The 24,356-nt window shown below is 38.9% G+C and overlaps 1 protein-coding gene across 1 annotated transcript in view; it reads left to right on the forward strand.

The window, feature by feature from the left end:
* The window catches only part of psmd2 (proteasome 26S subunit ubiquitin receptor, non-ATPase 2), a 50,338-nt gene that overhangs the window by 20,923 nt on the left and 5,059 nt on the right, over positions 1 to 24,356 (forward strand). Inside the window, exons 9-17 of the mRNA XM_041217324.1 lie at positions 5,263 to 5,409; positions 5,492 to 5,598; positions 7,610 to 7,737; positions 9,580 to 9,667; positions 11,598 to 11,760; positions 14,079 to 14,180; positions 14,815 to 14,960; positions 17,454 to 17,537; positions 21,087 to 21,255. Coding sequence (XP_041073258.1) covers positions 5,263 to 5,409; positions 5,492 to 5,598; positions 7,610 to 7,737; positions 9,580 to 9,667; positions 11,598 to 11,760; positions 14,079 to 14,180; positions 14,815 to 14,960; positions 17,454 to 17,537; positions 21,087 to 21,255 — 1,134 coding nt within the window. The remainder of the gene's footprint in view (positions 1 to 5,262; positions 5,410 to 5,491; positions 5,599 to 7,609; positions 7,738 to 9,579; positions 9,668 to 11,597; positions 11,761 to 14,078; positions 14,181 to 14,814; positions 14,961 to 17,453; positions 17,538 to 21,086; positions 21,256 to 24,356) is intronic.

A 24,356-nucleotide genomic window follows, 5' to 3' on the forward strand; every position in this document is an offset into this window, starting at 1 on the left:
CATTTGTTTGCGTGTGTGTAAATATATTTGGTTTTAAAAACTCGTTAGAAAATGTTATAGTGCTAAAGGATAGGCAAACAGTAAGTCTAATCACCATGTTCAAATGAGAGAGAACTAAACCAAGAAATTACAGATCAGTTACAGTAGGAAAGATACTTTTATTTAATTCATTAATGGGATGTGGGCTTCGCTGGCTGGGCCAGCATTAATTGCCCATCCCTAGTTGCCCTTGAGAAAGTGGTGGTGAGCTGCAGCCCCTGTGGAGTAGCCACACCCACAGTGCTGTTAGGGAGGGAGTTCCAGGATTTTGTCCCAGCGACAGTGAAGGAACCGATATGTTTGCAAGTCAGGATGGTGAGTGACTTGGAGGGGAACTTCCAGGTGGTGGTGCTCCCACCTATCTGCTGCCCTTGCCCTTCTAAATGGTGGTGGTCATGGGTTTGGAAGGTGCTGTTGAAGGAGCCTTGGTGAATTCCTGCAGTGCATCTTGTAGATGGTGCACACACTGCTGCTGCTTTGCGTTGGTGGCGAAGGGAGTGAATGTTTGTGGATATGGCGCCAATCAACCAGGCTGCTTTGCCTTGGACGGTGTCAAGCTCTTTAAGTGTTGTGGGAACTGCACTCATCCAGGCAAGTTGGGAGTATTCCATCACACTCCTGACTTGCACCTTGTAGATGGTGGGCAGGCTTTGGGGAGTCAGGAGGTGAGTTATTCGCAGTAAGATTCCTAGCCTCTGACCTCTTGTAGCCACGGTATTTATATGGCTAGTCCAGTTCAGTTTCTGGTCATTGGTAAACCCCCCCGCCGATGTTGATATTGGGGGATTCAGTGTTGGTAATGCCATTGAACGTCAAGGGGGCGATGATTAGATTCTTCCTTGTTGGAGATGGTCATTGCCTGACACTGTGTGGCGCGAATGTTACTTGCCACTTGTCAGCCCAAGCCTGGATATTGTCCAGGTCTTGCTGCAGTTAGACATGGACTGCTTCAGTATCTGAGGGGTCACAAATGGTGCTGAACATTATGCAATTATCAGCAAATATCCCCACTTTTGACGTTATGATGGAAGGAAGGTAATTGATGAAGCAGCTGAAGATGGTTGGGCCGAGGGCACTACCCTGAGGAACTCCTGCAGTGATGTGGAGAAAATATTTCCATTTTGCTTTAGCCCAGAACAAGGAGACACAAAAAGACATACTTAATGATTCAAATAAAGAGTTTAGAAGAAATGTATTGGCACAAAGTGTTAACTATGGAGCTTATTGTCACATGAGATTGGTTAAAGCAGATAGGATTGACGAACTTAACAGGAGCCTTGATGCATGCATGAGGAAGAATAGGATATTGGATAGGATGAGAAGAGGGAAGTAGAGTGGAATGAGACTTATGTTGAGTAAAACACCAGTATAGACCAGTTGGCTGCATAGCCTGTTTCTGTCCTGCAGGTTCTATGACTGTCAGAAAAGGGCTATAAAGTTGCCAGAAATAGTAGTAAACCCGGAAGATTTTATAATACAGCAAAGGAGGGCCAAGAACTGATAAAGGGAAAAGAGAATATGAATGTAAACTAGCAAAAAATATAAAAATGAACTATAAAAGCTTCTATAGGTATGTAAAAAAGAAATGTTTGGCTAAGACAAATGTGGGTCCATTACAGGCAGAGTCAGGAGAATTTATAATGGGGAATAGAGAAATGGGTAAGAAGCTAAATGATTTGTGTCGGTCTTCACTGAGAAAGGTACAAGAAACCTCCCAGAATTAAAGATCCAAGGGACTAGGGAGAATGAGGAATTGAGGGAAATTAGTATTAGTAGGAAGTGGTGAAATTAATGGGACTGAAGGTTGATAAATTCCCGAGACTTGATGATCTACATCGCAGAGTGTTGAAAAAGGTAGCCAGGAGATGGTGGATGCATTGGTGATCATCTTCCAAAATTCTCTAGATTCTGGAATGGCTCCTGCAGATTGGAAGGTAGCAAATGTCACCCCACTATTTAACAAGGGTGGGAGAAAGAAATCGGGGAACTACAGATCTGCTAGCCTTATATCAGTAGTAGGGAAAATGCTATAATCTATTATAAAGGATGCAACAAATGGACACTTGGATAATCTGATTAGGCATAGTCAACATGGATTTGTGAATAGGAAATCATGTTTAAAGAACCTGTTGGAGTTTGTTGAGGATGTTACTAACAGAATTGATAAAGGGGGGTTACTGGACATAGTATACTTGGATTTTCAGAAGGCTTTTGATAAAGTCCCCCAGAGGAAGCTGGTTAGGAAGATTAAAGCACATGGGATAAAAGGTAATATACTGGCATGGATTAAGGGTTGGTTAACAGGCAGAAAACAGAAGAGTTGGAATAAATGGGTCATTCTCACCTTGGCGGGCTATGACTAATGGAGTACCACAGGGATCAGGGCCCTGGCTGTTCATAATATATATCAATGATTTGAATGGGGAGATCAAATGTAATATTCCCAAGTTCACTGTTGACACATGAATGTGTATTATGAGCAAAGCTGCTTCAAGGGGATTTGGACAGATTTAGTGAGCAAGAACATGGCAGATGGAATATAATGTGGAAAAATGAGGTATTCCACTTTGGTAGGAGGAACAGATGCATGGAGTATTTCTTAAATGGCAAGAGATTATAAAGTGTAATGTAAAAAATGACCTGGGTGTCCTTGTCAATAAGTCACTGAAGGCTAACATGCAGGTGCAACAAGCAATTATGAAGACTAATGCTATATTGGCCTCTATCGCAAGAGAATTTGTGTACAGGAGTACTGAAGTCTTGTTTCAATTGTATAGAAGCTTGGCTAGACTTCAGCTGTGTGCAGTTTTGGCCCCCTTACCTTAGGAAGGGTATTATTGCCATAGAGGGAGTGCAACGAAGGTTCATCAGACTTGTTGCTGGGATGGTGGGACTGTTCTATAAAGAGAAATTGGAGAAACTGGGCCTGTATTCCCTAAAGTTCTGAAGAATGAGAGGTGATCTCATTGAAGCCTACAAAATACTTAAAGGGATAGACAGGGTTGATGCAGGCAAGATATTTCTCCTGGTTGGGGAGCCTAGGACCAGGGGACACAATTTCAAAATAAGGGAAGCCACTTAGGACCAGATGAGAAGTTTTTTTTTACTCAGAGTTTTGTGAATATTTGGCATTCTCCTACCCCAGACAGCTGTGGAAACTCAGTCATTGAGTATGTTTAAAGCTGAGATTGACAGATCTCTAAATGTCAGTGAAGTAAAGGGTTATGATAGTGAGAGATAAAGACATTGAAGTGGACAATCAGCCATGATCATATTGAATGGCAATTCCTGCTCCTATGTTCCTGGAATGGAACCAAGTGAGAGTAATCCCACAGGGTTGGAGAACAGATGAAAGGGGTTGGATTGACTGAAGCATCCTCCCATGTGCTGAAAGCTGCAGAGGGCACAAAGTAAGAGAATTTACCCTGGTCACAGTCATATTCGTCTAATGAGATGGGTGGTAATTCAGAGACTTCAATGAAAAATAGCATTGTTCAAGGCAATGATCTTTTTAAGGTTCTAGGTGAGGTAAGGAGGTTGGAGATGGGATGGTAATTAGGAGGATCATTTTTTTTAATGTAGACTTGAAAGACAGGGACAAGGCTTAAGGACAGGGAACAATTTACAATGTCAGCTTGCATATGAGCTCTGGAGTAGAAATTGGGTGCATGGTATAAAAACCTATCCATCAAAGATATTATAGAACAAAAACTTTATTGTTCTTTCTCACCCACTATAATTCATTGACTTTTTTTCCATAATGCAGCAATTGAAGCTACATTGCATTACTTAACTCCATTGCAATCATTACTCAGATTTTTCCTAAAACCATTTATCATTGAACATTAGTTTTGTTAAGGAAAATATTGTTCAGCTTCAATGTAGCAAACTCAGTCATATCCAGCTGGTCATAACTGATTTCACAATTGTGGAACTTGTCAAGAGAAGGAAAATCAAACTAATACACTACAAGCCTTAAACAGTAGGTTTATGTAAGACTGATTTATGGTAACTGACAGGAGGAAAATAGTTTATAGTTAGTAAAATAAAATCTGTCATTCCTATTCTGTCATCTAAGATTTTTTGTCCTACTCATGGTTACAATACACCTTCCTCATGGACAAATCAGACTCGGCCCACTGGCTAAGCCTGAACATTGAAAAATATTTAAGACACATATACACGGATTACTTTCACAAATATATCTTTCCCAACTTGACACCAGCAAAAATTAGTCTTAACTTTACTATGGAAGCTGTTTAGTGTTGACTCACTTTGGGGGGAAACTTGCTAATTGAAATTAATCTACATTATTTACAGCTTTTCTATTTGTTGGAATTTTGCGTTGCTTTGGTAGAAATGATATTGTATGGCACATGCATGCTACTTCCTCATTAACATTCCTTAAAGCCATTTCAAATAAGTGGCTATACTTTGTTTTAAAGAGAAGGCTCCATGAATATCTCCATCCTTATGAATGACAGAGACCAAAACGTAAATGTAAGTGACGTTGCCCTGTTTTCAAACTGAAAATGCCGAATGGATGATCCTGTTCATGATGATCCATTACGTTACCCATTTAATTGGCCCCATGCCACTTACGAGGCAGTTGTTGGCACATGGCCAAAGCTATTGACCCTAACAGCAACCCAGCGACCTGCTACATGCCCTGTTTGTCAAGCTGTTCAAGTACAGCTATATCTATATGAAAAGGTATACAGACGTCATGTATCCAGGAAAAATCCAATGTAGCCAATTACTGCTCTGTCAGCTTCCTCCCAGTCACCAGCAGCATGATGAAAGAAGTCTGCAACGTTGACATAAGTGACATACTCACCAATAACATGCTGTAAAATGTATGTGTGGATGTCACCAAAGGACAGTACTGTGCTTGCATGTGATTTTGTCCTGATTTAATAGGCTGTTGACACTTGATGAATTCACAAATGAAATATGTTCATTTGGGCAAGTTACTAGAAGGTCACTACGTGCAGCAGCACATCAACAGCTGACCCCTCAAGTTTGAAGAAAAAGAGTGGGATGCAATAAAAAGGAATAATTAGGACCTTTTACAAAATATTTAATATTATTAGTGATGTGGAGTGTAAGAGTATTGCTTCAGAAGAAAAATTGTATAAAGAAATTAAATTCTACTTTTGATATAAAAAGTACTGTTTAGAAATTAGAGCACAAGTTTGATTTTTTTTTTTGTTTTATTTATAGGTTTTGGTAGCACTGGCTCCCAGATTGATTCTGCTCGTATGAACCTTGCTTCATCATTTGTTAATGGTTTTGTAAATGCAGCATTTGGACAAGATAAACTGTTGACAGAGGATGGTAATAAATGGCTATACAAAAACAAAGACCATGGTGAGTACCTCCTGAAAGCTGTTAAAATGTCAAATGTGATGTTTGTGGCTAGTTTATTGATCCATTTTATTTTTGTTACTAGGCATGTTAAGTGCTGCAGCTTCATTAGGTATGATACTACTTTGGGATGTTGATGGTGGTTTGACACAAATTGACAAGTATTTGTACTCTTCAGAAGACTATATTAAGGTGAGTCATATACTCCAGATATATTTCATATGTTTAAGCTTGTTTGACACGTTCATGTGGAGCCAGGAAAATAACCATGTGTAGTTTTTTTTTCAGTTTACTTATTGATATCATTATGAAAAGGTTCCACTTTATTACAGCGCTGCTAATGAATTCACTGAACAACTAATAATTTTATTTGCCAATAATGCTAATTCATTTGTTACTAGTATAGTGATTTTGCTGTGAATTAAATTATTTCTCTCAAATTTGTTAAAATTCCTAGTATCCAGTCCCACCATTTTGTTTTGGGGGAACTACTGTGCGTTTCCCCCCCCAGTTCTGTGGAACAATTTAAGTATCTAATATAACTACATCATGTAACTGTGCATATAAAATCTTTAGGACATAATATGTTATAAACATTATAGTCCATCCTAGATGCAGTAGGTTGTAGGAACTTGTGCTTATCTTCCAGTTCATTTTTTGATTAGAAAGATATTGCATGTTTGTAACTTGAAATTTGTAGTGAATAAATTATATTTTTAAAAGAACAATTTGAAATAAAGCCAATTGATTTAATTCTTTTTTAAAAAAATGGAATTCTGCTTCCGTCGCTGCTTATAAACACCTTTGCCAGCAGTTGCATTTGCTACTGTATTTTTTCAGAATAGCATTTGGATAAAGACTATATGGGCCCTACTTTAACTCTAAAATATTAGCCCTATTTGTTGTGTATTGTCTATTTCATGCAATTGAAGAAAAATGCAATGAGCAGAAGCTTTATTTTTGTAGATTTTAATGACATGACAGTTAAAATGCCTTTTTAGGAAGTTGGATCCTAATGCACTTTTGATGAGTATTAAAACGGCAGGTGCAAAGTTCATCCTATTTTGTTTTTTGTCCTGGATATTCTGGAGCAAGCAAAACACTTCCTGAACAGGATTTATCCAATAGTAGTATCTAATTGTTATCAATTCAACTATTTTAGCTGTAATCTAACCAGATAGCTACTACAGAGAAGAACATGATACAGATACTTGTAAGTGCAGTAATAGTTTCCCTGGCCACATTTATTGCGAGTGGATTCCATTTTTTAATATTCTTTTGTGGGATTTGGGCATCATAGACAAGGGCAACATTTATTGCCTATCCCTAATTACTTTTGAGAAGACGGTGAGCCACCTTCTTGAACCAGTGCAGTCCATGTGGTGTAGGTATACCCACAATGTTTTTTCTACAGCAGTTTGATACCACAAGTGCCTTGTTACACCATTTCAGAGGGCAGTTAAGAATCGACCACATTGCTGTGGATCTGGAGTCACGTGCAGACCAGACTGGGTAAGGATGACAGGTTTCCTCCCATGAAGGACATTGGTGAACCAGATGGGGTTTTAATGACAAGCTGGTAGTTAAATCATTATTAATGAGATGAGCATTCTATTCTAGATGTATTAAATGAATTGAATTTAACTTCTCCATTTGTGTGAAGGAATTTTAACTCGTGTCTTTGGAACATTAGTCTGGGCCTTTGGGGCAAGATAGTATAGTGGTAATATCACTGGGTTAACAATCTGGAGACTGAGCATAATATTCTGGCGACATGGGTTCAAATCCCACCACAATGGTTGGTGGAATTTGAATTCAATTAATAAATCTGGAATATAAAGTTAGTCTCAGTAATAGTGACCACGAAGCTATCGTGGATTGTTGTAAAAGTCGACCTTGTTTGCTGATATCCTTTAGGCCACCCTTATCTGGTCTGGCCCACATGTAACTCCAGACCCACAGCAATGTGGTTGACTCTTAATTGCCCCGAGTTCAAGGGATAAGGGATGGGCAACAAATGCTGGCTGGATCCCATGAAAGAATTTAAAAAAACATCTGATCTGGTAGCATTACCACTCTGCTACCATCCCTCCTTAATAAACAGTGCTTGGAAAAAATAACAATTCCTGAGTAATGTTTCAAGGCAGTTTTTAGTGTCTATCCATTTGATCAAACTGCTAATCATCAGTGTCCTCTATTCCAGTCTGGTGCCTTGCTTGCATGCGGTATTGTAAATTCTGGTGTCCGAAATGAATGTGATCCAGCACTTGCTCTTCTCTCAGACTATGTCCTGCACAGCAGTAACACAATGAGAATTGGAGCCATCTTTGGGTAAGCGTTGTCTTTGTTTGCACATTTGTAAACTGTCCATTTAATTGGTCTCAATTGTATTTTATTGATGCAGAGCTTGTCCAAATGACTGACTAAACATACTGGGCAGAATTTTCTGCCTACTGGTCAGGCAGGCCCAAACCAATCTCCAGCAGGCGGGGAGCCAATCCCTGCCGGAGAAGCAGGCCCCGCTGCCATTTTAAGTGGGCAGGCCAATTAAGGCCCGCCCGGCAGGAAGCGCTTCCTGAGGGGGCGGGAGGGCGATTCCCCAAATGCAAGAGTGCGCTCTTTCGTGCATGTGCACGAAAGAGTGCACATCTCCCTGAGGCTTAATGCTGCCTCAGGGAGATTGCTTATACTTCTTCAAATATTAAAAATAGAAAAATAAAAAAATCCTCAAAACGTCCCCCTCATGTGACAATGTCACACGAGATGGGACATGTTAATAAATTTCACAAAAACTTTATTAAAGTTTTTTAAACCCTACCTGAAACCTCATCCTGCCGGTGGATGAGGTTTCATGTTTTTTCAGAAGCCTGCTGGGGCTCCTGGCCTGCCCGCCAACCTTAAGGTTGGACGGGAAGGTCCTTCAGTTGTTTTAATTATCCTGTCAATGGCCTCAATTGGCCATTGACAGGTCAGCGGGTGCACAGCTGATCGCGCTGTCCCCCCGCCTTCCTGAATATTTAAATGGGACGGGGTGACGTCAGGGGTTCCCCCAATGTCATCCCGTGTCATTTTGTGCATTGGTGAGTGGGCCCCTCCCCTTGCTTGCCAATGGCAAAATCCAGCCCACTTTGTCATTCTGGAACTTTGTTCACCTTATTGCAAATTTATGATAGTTTTATTTTGAAATGTGGCAAAATGAAATGTCATTAGTTCTTTAATGAGCTCTTTTTGTATGCATTTAAATGCCATTTATCCAATTTGTGAATTAATAAAAACTCAAATGTCGGAAGCAGAATCAGTTGTCCAGTGATGCAGTATGGTATCCCCAACTAAGATCTTTGTAAAATCAGGGAGTGAGAGCAGGGAAACCAAAATCAGAAATAATAACGCACCTGAAGGAAAACATGTAAGTGTTGAATGACTACAAGTGAACACTGGCCTTAGGAGACTGGAATTTCCCTTAACAAAGGATATTCACATTCTCCTAATTTTTCAGCTCTGCAATCTTTAAATTAACATTACAAATATTAGTTTTATTGTAATAATGTAATGCTGCAAAAATTTTAAATCACTTTCTTTTTCTTTCATCATTTTAGCTATATTCTGTGCCATGTCTTTAATTTCTGTTAAACTTAAAATGCTCTTGCCGGTTTATTATATCCACATCTTGCTTCCATTTTTTTGGTGGGACTCACAAAATGTTTATTGAAGAAATAGGCTGGTTTCCTCACCAGTTGAATGGTTGGAATTTTAGACATAACGAGGTCAATTTTTTATTGTTTTGCATGTCAAGATATTGTGCTGCCGCAGGATTAGTTTTCTTGTTTGTAGCGCTAACATCTTGAGCGCATTGACAAGTCCCCTTGTCCAATTCACTAAAGATTATTAGAAAACTCGCTTTCTGTATAAAATACTGCCAATGACTTGATTTTAAAAATCATTTGCCTGCAAGAGTAGTTTGTGGAATGAGGAATTCTAAACGATGCAGGACTTCTCTAAGTATATTTTTAATTTTGGCAGTGTCAATCTCTAGATGATAATTGGAGAAGTGTACAGAATTGTAGAATGTACAGATAAACTTAAACATAAGGTATGCAGTTTTCCCGTTTCTGATTGTATGTGGTTTGTGTAAGCAGTGTTATAGTGTAATTTCTTTAACTTTTTGGTTGGCAGGCTTGGTCTTGCCTATGCAGGCTCTAATCGGGAAGATGTACTTGCTCTCCTCCTTCCTGTGACGCGAGATTCTAAATCCAGCATGGAGGTATGAAAACAAACTGCCAATGTTGAAAATCTGAATGAAAACTGATAATGTTACAGCACATAAGTTGAAAGCTGAATGGAAGAGAGAGGTTAAAATCAAATTGAGGTCCTTTTTCAGAACCTTGGTCAATTCCGACCCAAAGTAACGTCCAGAGGGAATAAAGCGCCTTTTCTTTTCAGATGATGAAATACATATTCCGTATTTCCCTTATTTTCTGTTTTGAAGGAAGCATTTGCAGAACTATAGCTCTTTCAAAAAAACTAACATAAACAAGATGGGCTGAATGGCCTCCACCTGTGTTGTAGGACCAGAAGTAATATTTTGCTTTAAATTAATGCTATCAAATAGAATGCTCTTGGTTTTAGAAACCATTGTTTGTATCAAGAAGTCTCAGAACAGTTTTAGCACGTGCCAACTTTACCACCCATTTCTTTCACTGTTTAGACTCTGTTTAGCTTAGTATTCATGCAATTAACTCAATGTATTTGAAGCAGTGCTGTTTAGGGTTATTATGAAAAGTTGAAAACAGGGTGACCACAAAGAGTATTTGTATCTGGAATAGTTTTCCGAATAGGATATTGAAGGCAAAAATTTCATTTGTTCACGAATGAATTGCAGGCTGTGATGGCAGATCACAGATGATGGGCGAGATTAATTGAATGGCCTTTATTTTTAAACTTTACAATTAGATTACTATGCTTCTATTACATTAGGCTCTGATGCTTTGCTGTATATCTGTTTTTCAAACTTATGACTTTTTAAGTAAGGTGAAGCACAAGTTGTCTAACCCAAAACAAATCAGAGCGCTAAATGTAGACCGCTAAATTTGTGAAGATGTACACTAAAACAAATTAGGCAGAATTCCAAAGCAAGGAAAACTGGGCTGGAAAAGTGAGCACTGGGAAAAGATAATTTTGAAATTTTACTTTTCCTGAAAAATTTAAAACAATTAGCAAAATTGTTGTCATGTTCCCACTTGGAAAATCTTTAGAAATCTGTAGTTTAAGCAGTACAGGAATACACACCTATTTGGCTTTGGATGTGGATTAACATTTAAACTGTAGTAGAATTGTGAATGTGAAGCCAATCAACCAATTGCTTTGTTTTGTAAATGTAGTAAATCAGTTTGTCTTAAATCAATTAATAGGGACAAATGCTGCTATTTATTCATTTATCAGATACATGACAAATAAGTTTACATTGTGTCAGCATATGTTCTCATTTGTGATTTGGTATGATTCTGGCATTGGGGGTGATGGTGAAATTGGAAACAAAAATGACAAATGAGTTGATCACCAGAAGTAATATTTTGCTTAAATTTTTAACTTGAGGTGAGCAATATTAATGCTATCAAATAGAATACTCTTGGTTTTAGGACCCATTGTTTGTATCAAGAAGCCTCAGAACAGTTAGCGCGTGCCAACTTTACCACCCATTTCTTTCACTGTTTAGGCTCTGAGTTTTTATAGCTTAGTATTCATGAGATTAACTCAATGTATTTGAAGCAGTGCTGTTTAATAACTACAGTTATGTGGAGTTGATTCAGATATGGGATCCAAATTTAAATACTTGACTGAAATTTGTGTTTGATCTGATTGTAGGAAGAGGAGTATTATTAAAAGTTACTTCTGGTAGGTGGATATTGTGACCTAGATTTTCCCACCTCAGTGAAGGTAGAAATTCAAGGGGCTACAGCAATATGAAAACCTATTCTCCATGTGTTAAGAGTATACACATGGGTCTTAATAATATTGCATTGAAACTTGCTTAAGTAAAATGCTTGTGTGTTGTATTGTATATAACTTGTATTGTTGAAAGTAGCTTCTTGGGCTGTTGCCCTTTATTCCCATTCAACCAGATATGCTAAATCATTGATACTAGCATGTTTTGTGTAGCTGCTTAATTATTTGGTTTCAAATTTAACCTGCAGGTGATCGGTGTGACTGCGCTGGCATGTGGTATGATTGCAGTGGGCTCATGCAATGGAGATGTTAGCTCCAACATCGTGGAAACTATATTGGAGAAATCAGAGCAGGAGCTGAAGGACACTTATGCCAGATGGCTACCCTTAGGCCTAGGTCTCAACCATTTGGGTAAGAATAAATATTGCAGCATAACAAGTGCTATGAAATGACTTGCTCTTAATTATTTTCTTAATTTTAATTTTCTGCTTTATCAGGGCTTCTCAAAAATTAGGTAGTTTCAACAAATCTACTGAAGATCTGGCCTTGGCAATACATGGGTTAAATGCTGCATACTTAGTCACTATTTTATTGCGTTTTAAATTTTAAATTAAATTGGACTCAGCATCACAGGCAACAGACATATATACCAATGAGGTTTCAGATTAGTGATCTGCTTAATTAATTGATTTCAGCTTGAGCAACAAGTTAGCTTTGGTATCCCTGGGCTAAGAAGTGAAAAGTCATTTTTGTTCCTGATTGCTGTTCATTGACTCTTTTACTAGGTGGGAGATAATACTGTTTTAGAATAGGATGGCTCCCATGGTGGGTAGGTTTGCTGGAGGTGGAGCTACATATGAGGAAATAATCATTTTAGCATGGTTCTGAAAGCTTGGGAGGGGAGAAAAATAATTTATTAGCTGTTTATTTTGCTAAAATTATTGTTTTTGTGTTAGGTGAAAGGGAATTTGGCACACAAGGCTGTAGAGCAATAGTGGATTTTTTTTAATTGCATAGTTACAAAATAAGTATATTCCATTTTTTTGAAAAGAGCAGAAGTACTAGTAGTTAGGGTTCTATGATAAATAGAAGTTGGAAACCTATTAAAAATTGAAGAAGGCCAAGAACTAATGAACAAAAACTAAAGGAGAATGAAAATAAAGTTAAAAGTGGGACAAAGGAAGCTAAGAACAATTATGAGGAAAATTTTCAAAAAACTTTGAAAAGAACAGTAACTCATTTTGTATGTATATTAATAAAAGGAGAATTCTTAAAGACAAGGTGGGACCTTGAGAGGATTGTAGATAATTTGTAGATAAAAATGGCAGCATTTAATAAGTCCTTCGCTTGAGTCTTTAGTAAACAGAGGGATATCAATGAAGAAGTGAATCATGAAGTGGTTGAAAGCAGGGTGAGCACCATTATTGCAGATAAAAGGAACATTTTAGAGAAGGTAGTTAAGTTAAAGGATGACACAGCACTGAGACCTGGCAGCATCCATACAAGGAACTGGTGGGAAGAACTAGTCAAGATCTTACATCCCCTAATTTTCTCTAATAACGCCCACTTGGTACTCTGTCAAAAAGTTTTTTCTAAAGTCCATGTACACCACATCCATTGCACTTAACCACTGTTCATGGCTGTTAAGTGGTCAAAGAACTTGGAGCTTGTGTTTCAGGGCATCATTGAGTATGGGTATGTGCCAGAGGACTGGTGAGTGGTCAGTGTTGAGCTCATTTTTAAGAAGGTTGCACTAAACTTGATAATTAAAGGCCAGATATCTTACCTCAAGGATGATATTACTATGTATCTAGATAGAGAAAATAGTTATAAGTAGCCAGCACTGATTTCAAAAAGGACAATCATGTTTGATATGCCTCATTGAATTCTTTGGCCAGTTAACAGCCACGATCGATGGTTGAGTGCAATGGATGTAGTAAATGTGGACCTTAGAAAAAACCTTTTGACAGAGCACCAGGTGTGAGTTATTAGAGAAAATTAAGGGATGTAGGGTGGTACCTGATATGAAGAATAAAAATAAGAAAGGCTTTGAAAAATTCGGTCTTTTTCTCATTAGAACACACATTGTTGGATGATATAATGGTAATGTTTATAATTATCAAAGAATGGGCAAGGTAGATGGAAACAGACTGTTTCTATAACTTGATGAGTCTAGAATGAGAGCCCATAGATACAAGATTAAACATAAGATTTATGAGTGAGAGAGATTTTACACAGTTGTGAAGCTGTACAATTCATTCCAGTGTTACGGGTCAAGTCAGAAAGCATAAACAATAAAGATTAAACTGGACAAGTGAATGAAGGAAAAGCAGAGAGGCTTAAAGGGATAAGAGAATGGGGTGAGTAAATGTGATTAGAAGTATTTATTTGCATGGAGGATAAACAGTGGTATGGACTGGTTGGACCAAATAGCCTGATTGTGTTGTAACTGCTGTACATTTTTATGTCTTTGAACATTCTCGTTGAGCTCTAATGAAGGTTCTCAGTCAACACAGAAACTTGCCTTTCCCTTTTAAAATACTGGTTATTCACCAGCTATGTATTCCAGCATTTAGATTTACTGCACTTTGATTTTCTTTTCTATTGTAATTTCAGACTAGCTATTTTAGCCTTTTGATGTATATATAAAACCTGTGTTTATGCTATGCTGCAAAATAAAGTTAGCATTATGTGTAAAGTAATTGATGTAATGTATTTTTGGTTCACAGGAAAAGGTGAGGCCATTGAGGCTAGTTTGGCTACCCTGGAAGTGGTATCCGAGCCATTTCGTAGTTTTGCCAATACTTTGGTAGATGTCTGTGCTTATGCAGGTTGGTACGATTAGATAAATCTAATTAATCTAATTTGAATACTATCTTTGCAAGCTGAAATGGGTTAAGCTTGGGTAATGCATTTTTGTTCACCAGACAGTAAATGGTAGTGTTCTTATTTTTTGATAATTGAATAAACAGCATTGTTCTAATGTTCTAACTCAGAAGTGAGTGCTATCCACTGAACATTGCTGACAAGGTTAGGAAGATTATTGGTGACAATGGCATGGCAGGAGTCCAAAAATAGGGACCCATATCCACTCCTCCCCTGCTGCTATATCTCCTGATTGTTTGGTAGTATAGCACAGGAAAACTCAATACCCTTGCTCCACAGGAATTGGCATACCAACACATGATGTGAATTGATTTGATACCTGTAATCAAGTGTACACCTACTTCCTAATTGTGATCGTGTGCTTTTCCTATAGGAAAATAATTAGTAGACTGGGTTACTTAAGAATTAATGATTAACCAGTCAAAAGCCTGAGACCACATCTCCAGGTGGCTATTTTGGAGGAGAGATGTGCAAGAGGAGAAGTGGAAGTGATTTTCAGAAACTGAACTAGAGATTAACTATTTCAATTATTTGTTGGCAATGTACTATATTTCCATTATCACATTTATGATTCTTTAGGTTCTGGTAATGTACTGAAAGTCCAGCAGTTACTCCACATTTGCAGTGAACATTATGATTCAAAAGAGAAAGATGATGATAAAGACAAAAAGAAAGAGAAAGATAAGGACAAAAAAGAGAATGCAGCAGATATGGGAGCACACCAGGTATGATACAAACCAGAAAATAATTATCATCCAATGGCTAATATTTAAAACAAAAACAGAATTACCTGGAAAAACTCAGTAGATCTGGCAGCATCGGCGGAGAAGAAAAGAGTTGACGTTTTGAGTTCTCATGACCGTTAAACAGAACTGAGTGAATATTTAGAAGAGGGGTGAAATATAAGCTGGTTTAAGGTGGGGGGAGCAGGAGGAGAAGTGGGGGGCGGGGAGGGTGGAGTGGTTGTAGGGACAAACAAGCAGCGATAGAAGCAGATAATCAAAAGATGTCACAGACAAAGGAACAAAGAAGTGTTGAAGGTGGTGATATTATCTAAACGAATGTGCTAATTAAGAATGGATGGCAGGGCACTCAAGGTACATCCCTAGTGGGGGTGGAGTGGAAAGATTAGCAGGGCATACATGATTTAAAAATAATGGAAATAGGTGGGAAAAGAAAAATCTATATAAATTATTGGAAAAAACAAAAGGAAGGGGGAAGAAACGGAAAATGGGTGGGGATGGAGGAAGGAGTTCAAGATCTAATGATTTTAATATTCAGTCCGGAAGGCTGTAAAGTGCCTAGTCGGAAGATGAGGTGTTGTTCTTCCAGTTTGCGTTGGGCTTCACTGGAACAATGCAGCAAGCCAAGGACAGACGTGTGGGCAAGAGAGCAAGGTAGAGTGTTAAAATGGCAAGCGACAGGGAGGTTTGGGTCTTTCTTGCAGACAGACCGCAGGTGTTCTGCAAAGCGGTCGCCCAGTTTACGTTTGGTCTCTCCAATGTAGAAGAGACCGCATTAGGAGCAACGAATGCAGTAGACTAAGTTGGGAGAAATGCAAGTGAAATGCTGCTTCACTTGAAAGAAGTGTTTGGGCCCTTGGACAGTGAGGAGAGAGGAAGTGAAGGGGCAGGTGTTGCATTTTTTGCGTGGGCATGGGGAGGTGCCATAGGTAGGGGTTGAGGAGTAGGGGATGATGGAGGAGTGGACCAGGGTGTCCCGGAGGGAACGATCCCTACGGAATGCCGCCGGGGTGGGGGGTGAAGGGAAGATGTGTTTGGTGGTGGCATCATGCTGGAGTTGGCGGAAATGACAGAGGATGATCCTTTGAATGTGGAGGCTGGTGGGGTGATAAGTGAGGACAAGGGGGACCTTATCATGTTTCTGGGAGGGAGGAGAAGGCATGAGGGTGGATGCGCGGGAGACGGGCCGGACACGGTTGAGGGCCCTGTCAATGACCGTGGGTGGAAAACCTCGGTTAAGGAAGAAGGAAGACCTGTCAGAGGAACTGTTTTTGAAGGTAGCATCATCGGAACAGATGCGACGGAGATGAAGGAACTGAGAGAATGGGATGGAGTCCTTACAGGGAGCGGGGTGTGAGGAGCTGTAGTCGAGGTAGCTGTGGGAGTCGGTAGGCTTGTACTGGATATTGGTGGACAGTCTATCACCAGAAATTGAGACAGAGAGGTCAAGGAAGGGAAGGGAAATGTCAGAGATGGACCATGTGAAAATGATGGAGGGGTGGAGATTGGAAGCAAAATTAATAAATTTTTCCAAGTCCCGACGAGAGCATGAAGCAGCACCGAAGTAATCATCGATGTACCGTAGAAAGAGTTGTGGGAGGGGGCCGGAGTAGGACTGGAACAAGGAATGTTCCACATACCTCATAAAGAGACAGGTATAGCTGGGGCTAATATTTAAAGTTGCATGATGAAGATCCACTGTTTTTACAGGATTTGTACATATTGCTGAAATGGGAAATTGCCAAATTATTTTTGTTGTTTTTAGATACGTAGAATTTAGGAAATATTAAATTATTTACATTTTAGCCAAGAATTTTGTTTAAAAAACCCACTTGTGAATCATATATAAGTGGAATGAGTTCTTTTGTCAGAAATATAAGCAAGGGAATCTCGGTGTCAATTTACTGTTCTGCAATTTTTGCTTTGCAAAACCTAATGAGTTACATCCACTTCACGGAAGTGTAAGGCTGTAAATTGGATGTTTTTCTTGATGATTTCATTGACCTAATTTATGTAGCCTATTTACTAACAGTAATATCTACCAAGAAAAGCTCAATTGATTTATGGTTAATTTTTAAGAACATTTTTGCAAGACCTGTTACCTTTCTATTAATTGCCTCCCTGACGTACCTCATATATTATGCAATAGAGTGAAAGCTGATTTCTAATGAAGATGCCCTTGCAATTGTTCATTGTACCTCGAATCTGGTGTTATAGCCAACAATGAGTTACCCAATAGTTCAGGGAAAATATTTGCAACACATTTCAAAATATTTTTGTGGCAAATTTTGATTTTAACTACAGGAGTTCACTTTAAAATGTTTAAAATGTTATCCTACTTTGTAATGAAATTGATTTAATGGAAAAATATAAAATTTGCAAGTAAACTTTTTTACTTGACGTTATAATAGCCTTCGAGATCAGTAATGGTTAACAACCAAAATAATTTATTTAGTTATCATTTGAAACTTTTAGGGAGTAGCAGTGCTTGGTATTGCTTTAATTGCCATGGGAGAAGAGATTGGAGCAGAAATGGCTCTGCGCACATTTGGACACCTGGTAAGTTCCATGATGAGAAATTCGAAAAATGCTGCTTTTGGAAATTAGTTTTACTAGGAAATACTGGTCATTTTGAAATTGTAGTTATATTACCATATTTGCTGTTCAATTATTAGCATAGCTTACAATGAGAAATTGGTCCTGTTACAGTCAAGTATTGAACAGAACTGTATATTTGTGTTGTACCAACACTTTAACCAGTTTCATGTTCTTTGCCAGTTTCTTGCCTTCTAAAAACTGTCAAGACATGCAGTAATTAATTCAAATCCCTCCACGAACTTGTTCACCTTTTCTTTGCAACTCTTGCCAAAAACAGCAGGGGACCCAACACCAATCCCTGTGGAACCCCACTGGACACAGGCATCCAGACACAAAAACACCCCTCGACCATCACCCTCTGCTTCCTGCCACTCAGCCAATTCTGGATCCAATTTGCCAAATTGCCTTGGATCCCATGGACTCTTACCTTCATTATCAGCCTGCCATGCAGGACCTTATCAAAAGCCTTGCTGAAGTCCAAGTAGACTACATCAAATGAATTGCCCTAATCTACACATCTAGTCATCTCTTCGAAAAATTCAATCAAATTGGTCAGGCATGACCTCCCCTTAACAAAAACATGCTGACTGTCCCTCAGAATTGCTTCCAATAGTTTCCCCACCACTGAGATTAGACTGACTGGCCCGTAGTTCCCTGGTTTATTCCTTCCTCCCTTTTTGAATAATGGTACCACATTGGCTGTCCTCCAGTCCTCTGGCACCTCTCCTGTGGCCAGAGAGGTATTGAAAATTATTGTCAGTGCCCCTGCTATCTCCTCCCTTGCCTCACTCAACAGCCTGGGATACATTTCATCCAAGCCTGGAGATTTATCTACTTTTAAGCCTGCCAGATCACTTAGAACCTCCTCCCTTTGTATGCTAATTTCTTTACTTATATCACAGTCCTGCCTGATTTCCATACCCGCGTCGTCCCCCTCACTTGTGAACACCGGCACACAGTATTCATTTAGAACCCTACCTACGTATTCTGGCTCCACACACAAGTTACCACTATGGTCCTTAATGGGCCCTACTCATTCCCTAGTTATCCTCTTACTCTTAATGTACTTGTAAAATAACTTTGGATTTTCCTTTATTTTACCTGCCAATGTTTTTTCCCTTTTTGTTCTCCTAATTTCCTTTTTCCCCCCTACACATTCTATACTCCTCTAGGGCTTCCGCTGTTTTGAGCGCTCGGTATCTGCCATAAGCCTCCCTTTTTCTCTTTATTCAATCCTGTATATCCCTCAACATCCAGAGTTCCCTGGATTTGTTGTTCCCACCCTTTATCTTTACTGGAATATGTTGGCCCTATACTCTCCCTATTTCCTTCTTGAATGTAGGAGGATTGACCAGTAAGTTTGCAGATGACATGAAAATTGGTGAGGTGGTAAATGGTGAGGAGGATAGCCTTAGATTACAGGAGGATATCGACAGGCTGGCCAGATGGGCTGATCAGTAGCAAATGGAATTTAATCCAGATAAGTGTGAGGTGATGCACTTGGGCAGGACAAACAAGGTACGGGAATGCACAATGAATGGTAGGACCCTGGGAAGTACCGAGGATCAGAGGGAACTTGGTGTGCATGTCCACTGGTCCCTAAAGGTAGCGGGACAGGTAGATGGTTAAGAAGGCATTTGGGATACTTGCCTTTATTAGCTGAGGCATAGAATATAAGAGCAGGGAGGTTATGCTGGAACTGTATAAAATGCTGATTAGGCCACAGCTAGAGTATTGCTTGCAGTTCTGGAATCCGCATTATAGGAAGGATGTGATTGCACTAGAGAGAGTGCAGAGGAGATTTACCAGGTTGTTGCCTGGGGCTGAAGAGTTTTAGTTATGAGGAGAGATTGGATTGACTGGGGTTATTTTCCCTGGAGCGGAGCAGAGGAAATTGAGTGGGGACATGATTGAGGTGTATAAAATTATGAGGGACATAGATAGGGTAGACAGGAAGGAATTTTTCCCCTTGGTGGAGGGATCAATAACAGGGGATATAGATTTAAGGTAAGGGGCAGGAGGCTTAGAAGGGATGTAAGGAAGAATTTTTTCACCCAGAGGGTGGTGGGTATGTGGAACTCACTGCCTGAAAAGATGGTAGAGGCAGAAACCCTTAAGAAGTATTTGGATGTGCACTTGCGATGCCATGGCATACAAAGCTAGGGGCCTAGTGCTGGTAAATGGGATTAGAATAGTTAGGTACTTGTTTGAGCGGTGCAGATTCGATGGGCCGAAGGGCCTTTCACTGTGCTGTAGACCTCTGACTCCATGACTCTTCAATCTTAATTCTCTGGCAGCACTCTTTGGTACTTAACTCTTTAGTGTATCTCTCATGTCTTCAGCTACATTAGCCCTACTCTCTGGAATTCCCTCGCTAAACAACTTTCCTACACCACTTTTTCTCTGCTCAATTTAAAATTATATGTTCTTGGAACAGGAGAGGCCCATATGCACTTGTTCTTTTTCTTTCTGGATTCATCCCCATAACCTCAACTCCTAGGAGAGGCAAGAAAAAAGAATCGAGGCCTGTAGCCAATTCAGGAATCTCTATTTAAAATCCCGTCTGATCCCTTAATGGTGATCAGGCAAGCCCAGGAGGCTGAATATTTATTAGTTATTACCCAAAATCTTACTCCCCTTCTTCCATGATCCTATAGTTTTCCACAAATGGCCATAACACACACTTAAAGGATTGCAAGGGTTATCTGCTCACTGCCATCTCTGGAGTGCTATTCTACACATCAGCCACCTTCTAAGGGAAAATAAAAGATTTCCATATGTCCGACCTCCCTCCTTACTCCCGGAATTCAAATTGATGGCCTATAGTTTTATTCTGACATCATTAACTCTATCAATCTATTCATCTGTTAGTAATTTTGAAGACCAGAATCAGATCCTCTCTGTCAGCCTGTCTTCTATAAGTTCAAATCCAGGCACAAACTCTGGCATGAAAGCTCAATACCCTTAGACCAAAGATCATCCTCGTTGACCTTCTTGATATCTTCTCTAGAGCCATAAAATGTCCTTCTCAAAATTAACCTTTCATCAAGCTTTTACAGAATCCCTATTTCCATTTGTGACGTGCCTTCGCACTTTATTTTAATATTAAAGGGTTTGTACAAATGCACATCATCTGATGATTCATTGATATTAGTGTGAAATTAGTATTTAGATGTGAAAATTCTTATGTTAGAAGAAAGTTCCATTATTCGCTGCAGTTTGCTGAGAAACCACACTCTCTGTAGGCGAGGATTTATGTGGTACTTAAAATGTATTAGCGTTTATTTATAAAGCCTTCTGACCAATTAGGTATTAGACATTTTGCCATTGAAGATTGTTTTTACATAAAAATATAAATGGTTATCCAGTCATCTCAGTGGATAACCATCCTCAATTTATTAGAACACTGCTCATAATTCAGGTGAATAGTTATATAATATAAGATATTGCTACAACAATTGTAAAGCTTTTTAACACCACAAAAATTACATTGAATTCTTTTTGTGGCAGTTAAGGTACGGTGAGCCTACTTTAAGACGTGCTGTACCACTGGCACTTGCTTTGATTTCGGTCTCTAATCCACGGTTGAGTATACTGGACACTTTGAGCAAATTCTCTCATGATGCTGACCCAGAGGTGTCTCATAATTCGATCTTTGCAATGGGCATGGTTGGAAGTGGTGAGTAATGTACGATAGTGTTGGATGGGGAAATGTTTAATAGTCCTCTGGTAAAAACTTAACAGGAATATGCTGAGCCAACATTTAGTAATGGCCAAATTAGGTTTTAAGTAAGCCTCTATCATGAATCTGCATGTTTGTATTTGTGTTAAATGGAGTAATTACTTAAGCAAATCTCTAATTCTATCCCATGGTTATCAATGTTCTTAAAATTATTTAGATACCAGTTATTTAAATTCCTAATACTTGGCAACACATTATCCTGTATACTTCGAATTTTTCATTCAGCCAGAGCACACTAAGATAAACTCAGTTTACCAATATGAAGTCAAGAAACAATAACTTTTTAAGACACTAAGTACAGTACTGGTGACATGACTCCAAAATAGCTACTTTGTAAAGCATATAAGCTGTTTTTCTTGGATATTCGTTTGTTTCTCTATTAACAATTTAGACCATAGCTCTGTAGTGTTATATACGTTAAATTTCATTTCTTGGGATTTTCTTAAAAGAGAAATGCTTCATTTCTTTATTCCTTGATATCTAAATGCCTTCTGAATTCTGCTTCATATGGTCTGCCTTTTTGATCGTTTCATGACTTTGAGTAGGATGCATCTCCTTGGCACTGGCTCCTATTTAAATAAAAAAATTATGTTTAAATAGTGCCTTTCACAACCTCAGGATGTCCCAAATCTCTTTGCAGCCAATGATGTACTTTCGATGTGTGATAATGTAGGAAATGTAGCAGCCCATTTGCATACAGCAAGTTCTCACAAATGGCAACATAATAATGCCCTCTTAAATGCCCTCTGAGCAAGGGCAATTAGGGATGAGCAATAAATGCTGGCTAGCCAGCGACACCCACATCCCATGATTGAATTTTTAAAAAAATGACCCGATCAGTTTTTTTTGACCAAAGGGCAAACATTGGCCAGGACGGTTGGGATAACTCCCCTGCTCTTTGAAATACCGTCATGCGGTCTTTTCACACACCTGAGAGGTCAGACAGGGCCTCGGTTTAATGTCTTATCTGAAACACAGCACCTCCAACATTGCAGCACCCCTTCAGTACTGCTTTGTAGTGTCAGCTCTGATTTTTGTGCTCAAATCAAGGAGTGCAACTCAAGAGATAGTGAGCATTTGTCGACATTTTGACTGTTTGGGTAGGCTCAAAAAGAGGAGGGTGAACCTTGAGCTAGATTTTGATGTACTTTTGATTTAAACCTTCAAATGTTCTCTCCCTTTATGCCATTTGACAGAGTCTGAAGATTTGAACGTCATGGATTAAACTGTGTCTGGGCAGAACGTCTCTGCGAGTCCTTGGAACTATTTCATGTCAAAGTGCATAAAGGCTTTATTTTTTTCTATTCCTCGAGAAATTTCTCCCTGTGATATACATAAGCCTCAACTTTCAGCACTTGGTCCTGGGTTTCCTTATGGTTAGGGCAAGTGATTCAATATGACATGCGGTTCTGTGATAAATGCAGTGGATTACTACACTTAGCTCAGTTTGCTTAAAATTAAGATAGCCTCTGAAATCAATGAAAATATCAGGAAAGCCAAACAATGACAAATTACTCGTCCTACTTGTCACTAGCACACAAATCATGTTGTGATCTATAGCAAAAGTATCTGTGCTGGCCAAACGGAAGCAATCCTGAGGGTATATAATTTCTTCCCCTGAAGCACCATTCCATCATTGCCAATAGTTCTCTAGTACCTTAACTTAAGCAATCATTATTCATATGATAAAGCTACTTGTTGGTAGCCTGATCGTGTCTTCAATAAAGCTTGAAGTTGCACATGCAAGCCATTTTATTTCATTATTTCCCTATTCCAAGCTAATTGTAGTGTGTCAAAATCACCTATTTGAAATCAGTAAATTTTGCATAGACCAAAGTAAAATCATTTTGGTGTGTATAATTGAGAATCACACTAAGCAGTAATTTAACAACTATTATTTTTATATTGATGCCATAAACAAACTTACTGTCGTATTTGGAAATTTCTGACTAGAATAAATTTAGTTTTGTAATAAGTACTTGGGCAAAGTTCTTCTGTTTAGTTGTTCTATTGTTGCTCTATTGTGTATACCAAGGGAACAGCCACCTGTTATGGAATTCATTGACAATAGCTCTCTAGAATAAAGGTCGGGCACCTGTTAAAAGTAACACATTGCAAAGCATAAAGTGAAAAAATAATTAAATATGCAAATTACATACATACAGATGGGAGTAAAATTTGTCACATACTTTAATGCATTGGAATAGATTTACTACATATTTTAATTAAAGTTAGACTGCTGTAAAAGAATAATTTTCTTTATTTTTATTGTTATTCATTTATATGTCATTTTTTTAATGAACAAGCAATGTACCAAAATGAATATCCCTATGGACACTGACGTGAAATTGAATTAAATATTCAGTTTGGCTCAGTTGAACACTTGTGTCTGAATCAGATGGTTGTATGCTCAGTTCCCACTGGGGAGTTGGGTACACTTTCTAGGTGGCACTTGATTGTGGGACTGAATTGTCAAAAGTGCAATTTTCAGGTGAGGCTTTAAAATGAGGCTCCAACTGTTTAAGTGAATATAAAATATCTCATGGCACTATTCAAGAAGGAGTAGTAAATTGTGACAGTATCCTTGCCAACATTCCTCCTTGAACCAGCATCACTGGAACCAAATCTCGACGTCAATCATGGCAGAGTTAATAGACACTCACCTCTAAGTCACAAGGTTGTGGGTTTAAGTTTCACTCCAGGACTTGAGCACATCAATTTAGGCTAACACTCTAGTGCAGTACGAAGGGAGGGCTGCACCGTCAGATAAGACGTCAAACTGAGGCCTTGACTGCCCTTTCAGGTCGACATTAAAAAAAATCCCATGACACTATTTCGAAGATGAGCAGGGGAAGTTCGCCCAGTGTCTTAGCCAAGATTTATCCCTCAATCCTCATCACAATAAAAAGATTATCCAGTCATTATCACATTGCTGTGTGCAAATTATTTGCTGCATTTCCTACATTACAACAATGACTGCACTTCAAAAGTTCTTCACTGACAGTAAAGCGCTTTGAGGCATCCAATGGTTGCTGAAG

The sequence above is a fragment of the Carcharodon carcharias genome, chromosome 2 (assembly GCF_017639515.1).
Source record: "Carcharodon carcharias isolate sCarCar2 chromosome 2, sCarCar2.pri, whole genome shotgun sequence".
Taxonomy (NCBI): domain Eukaryota; kingdom Metazoa; phylum Chordata; class Chondrichthyes; order Lamniformes; family Lamnidae; genus Carcharodon; species Carcharodon carcharias.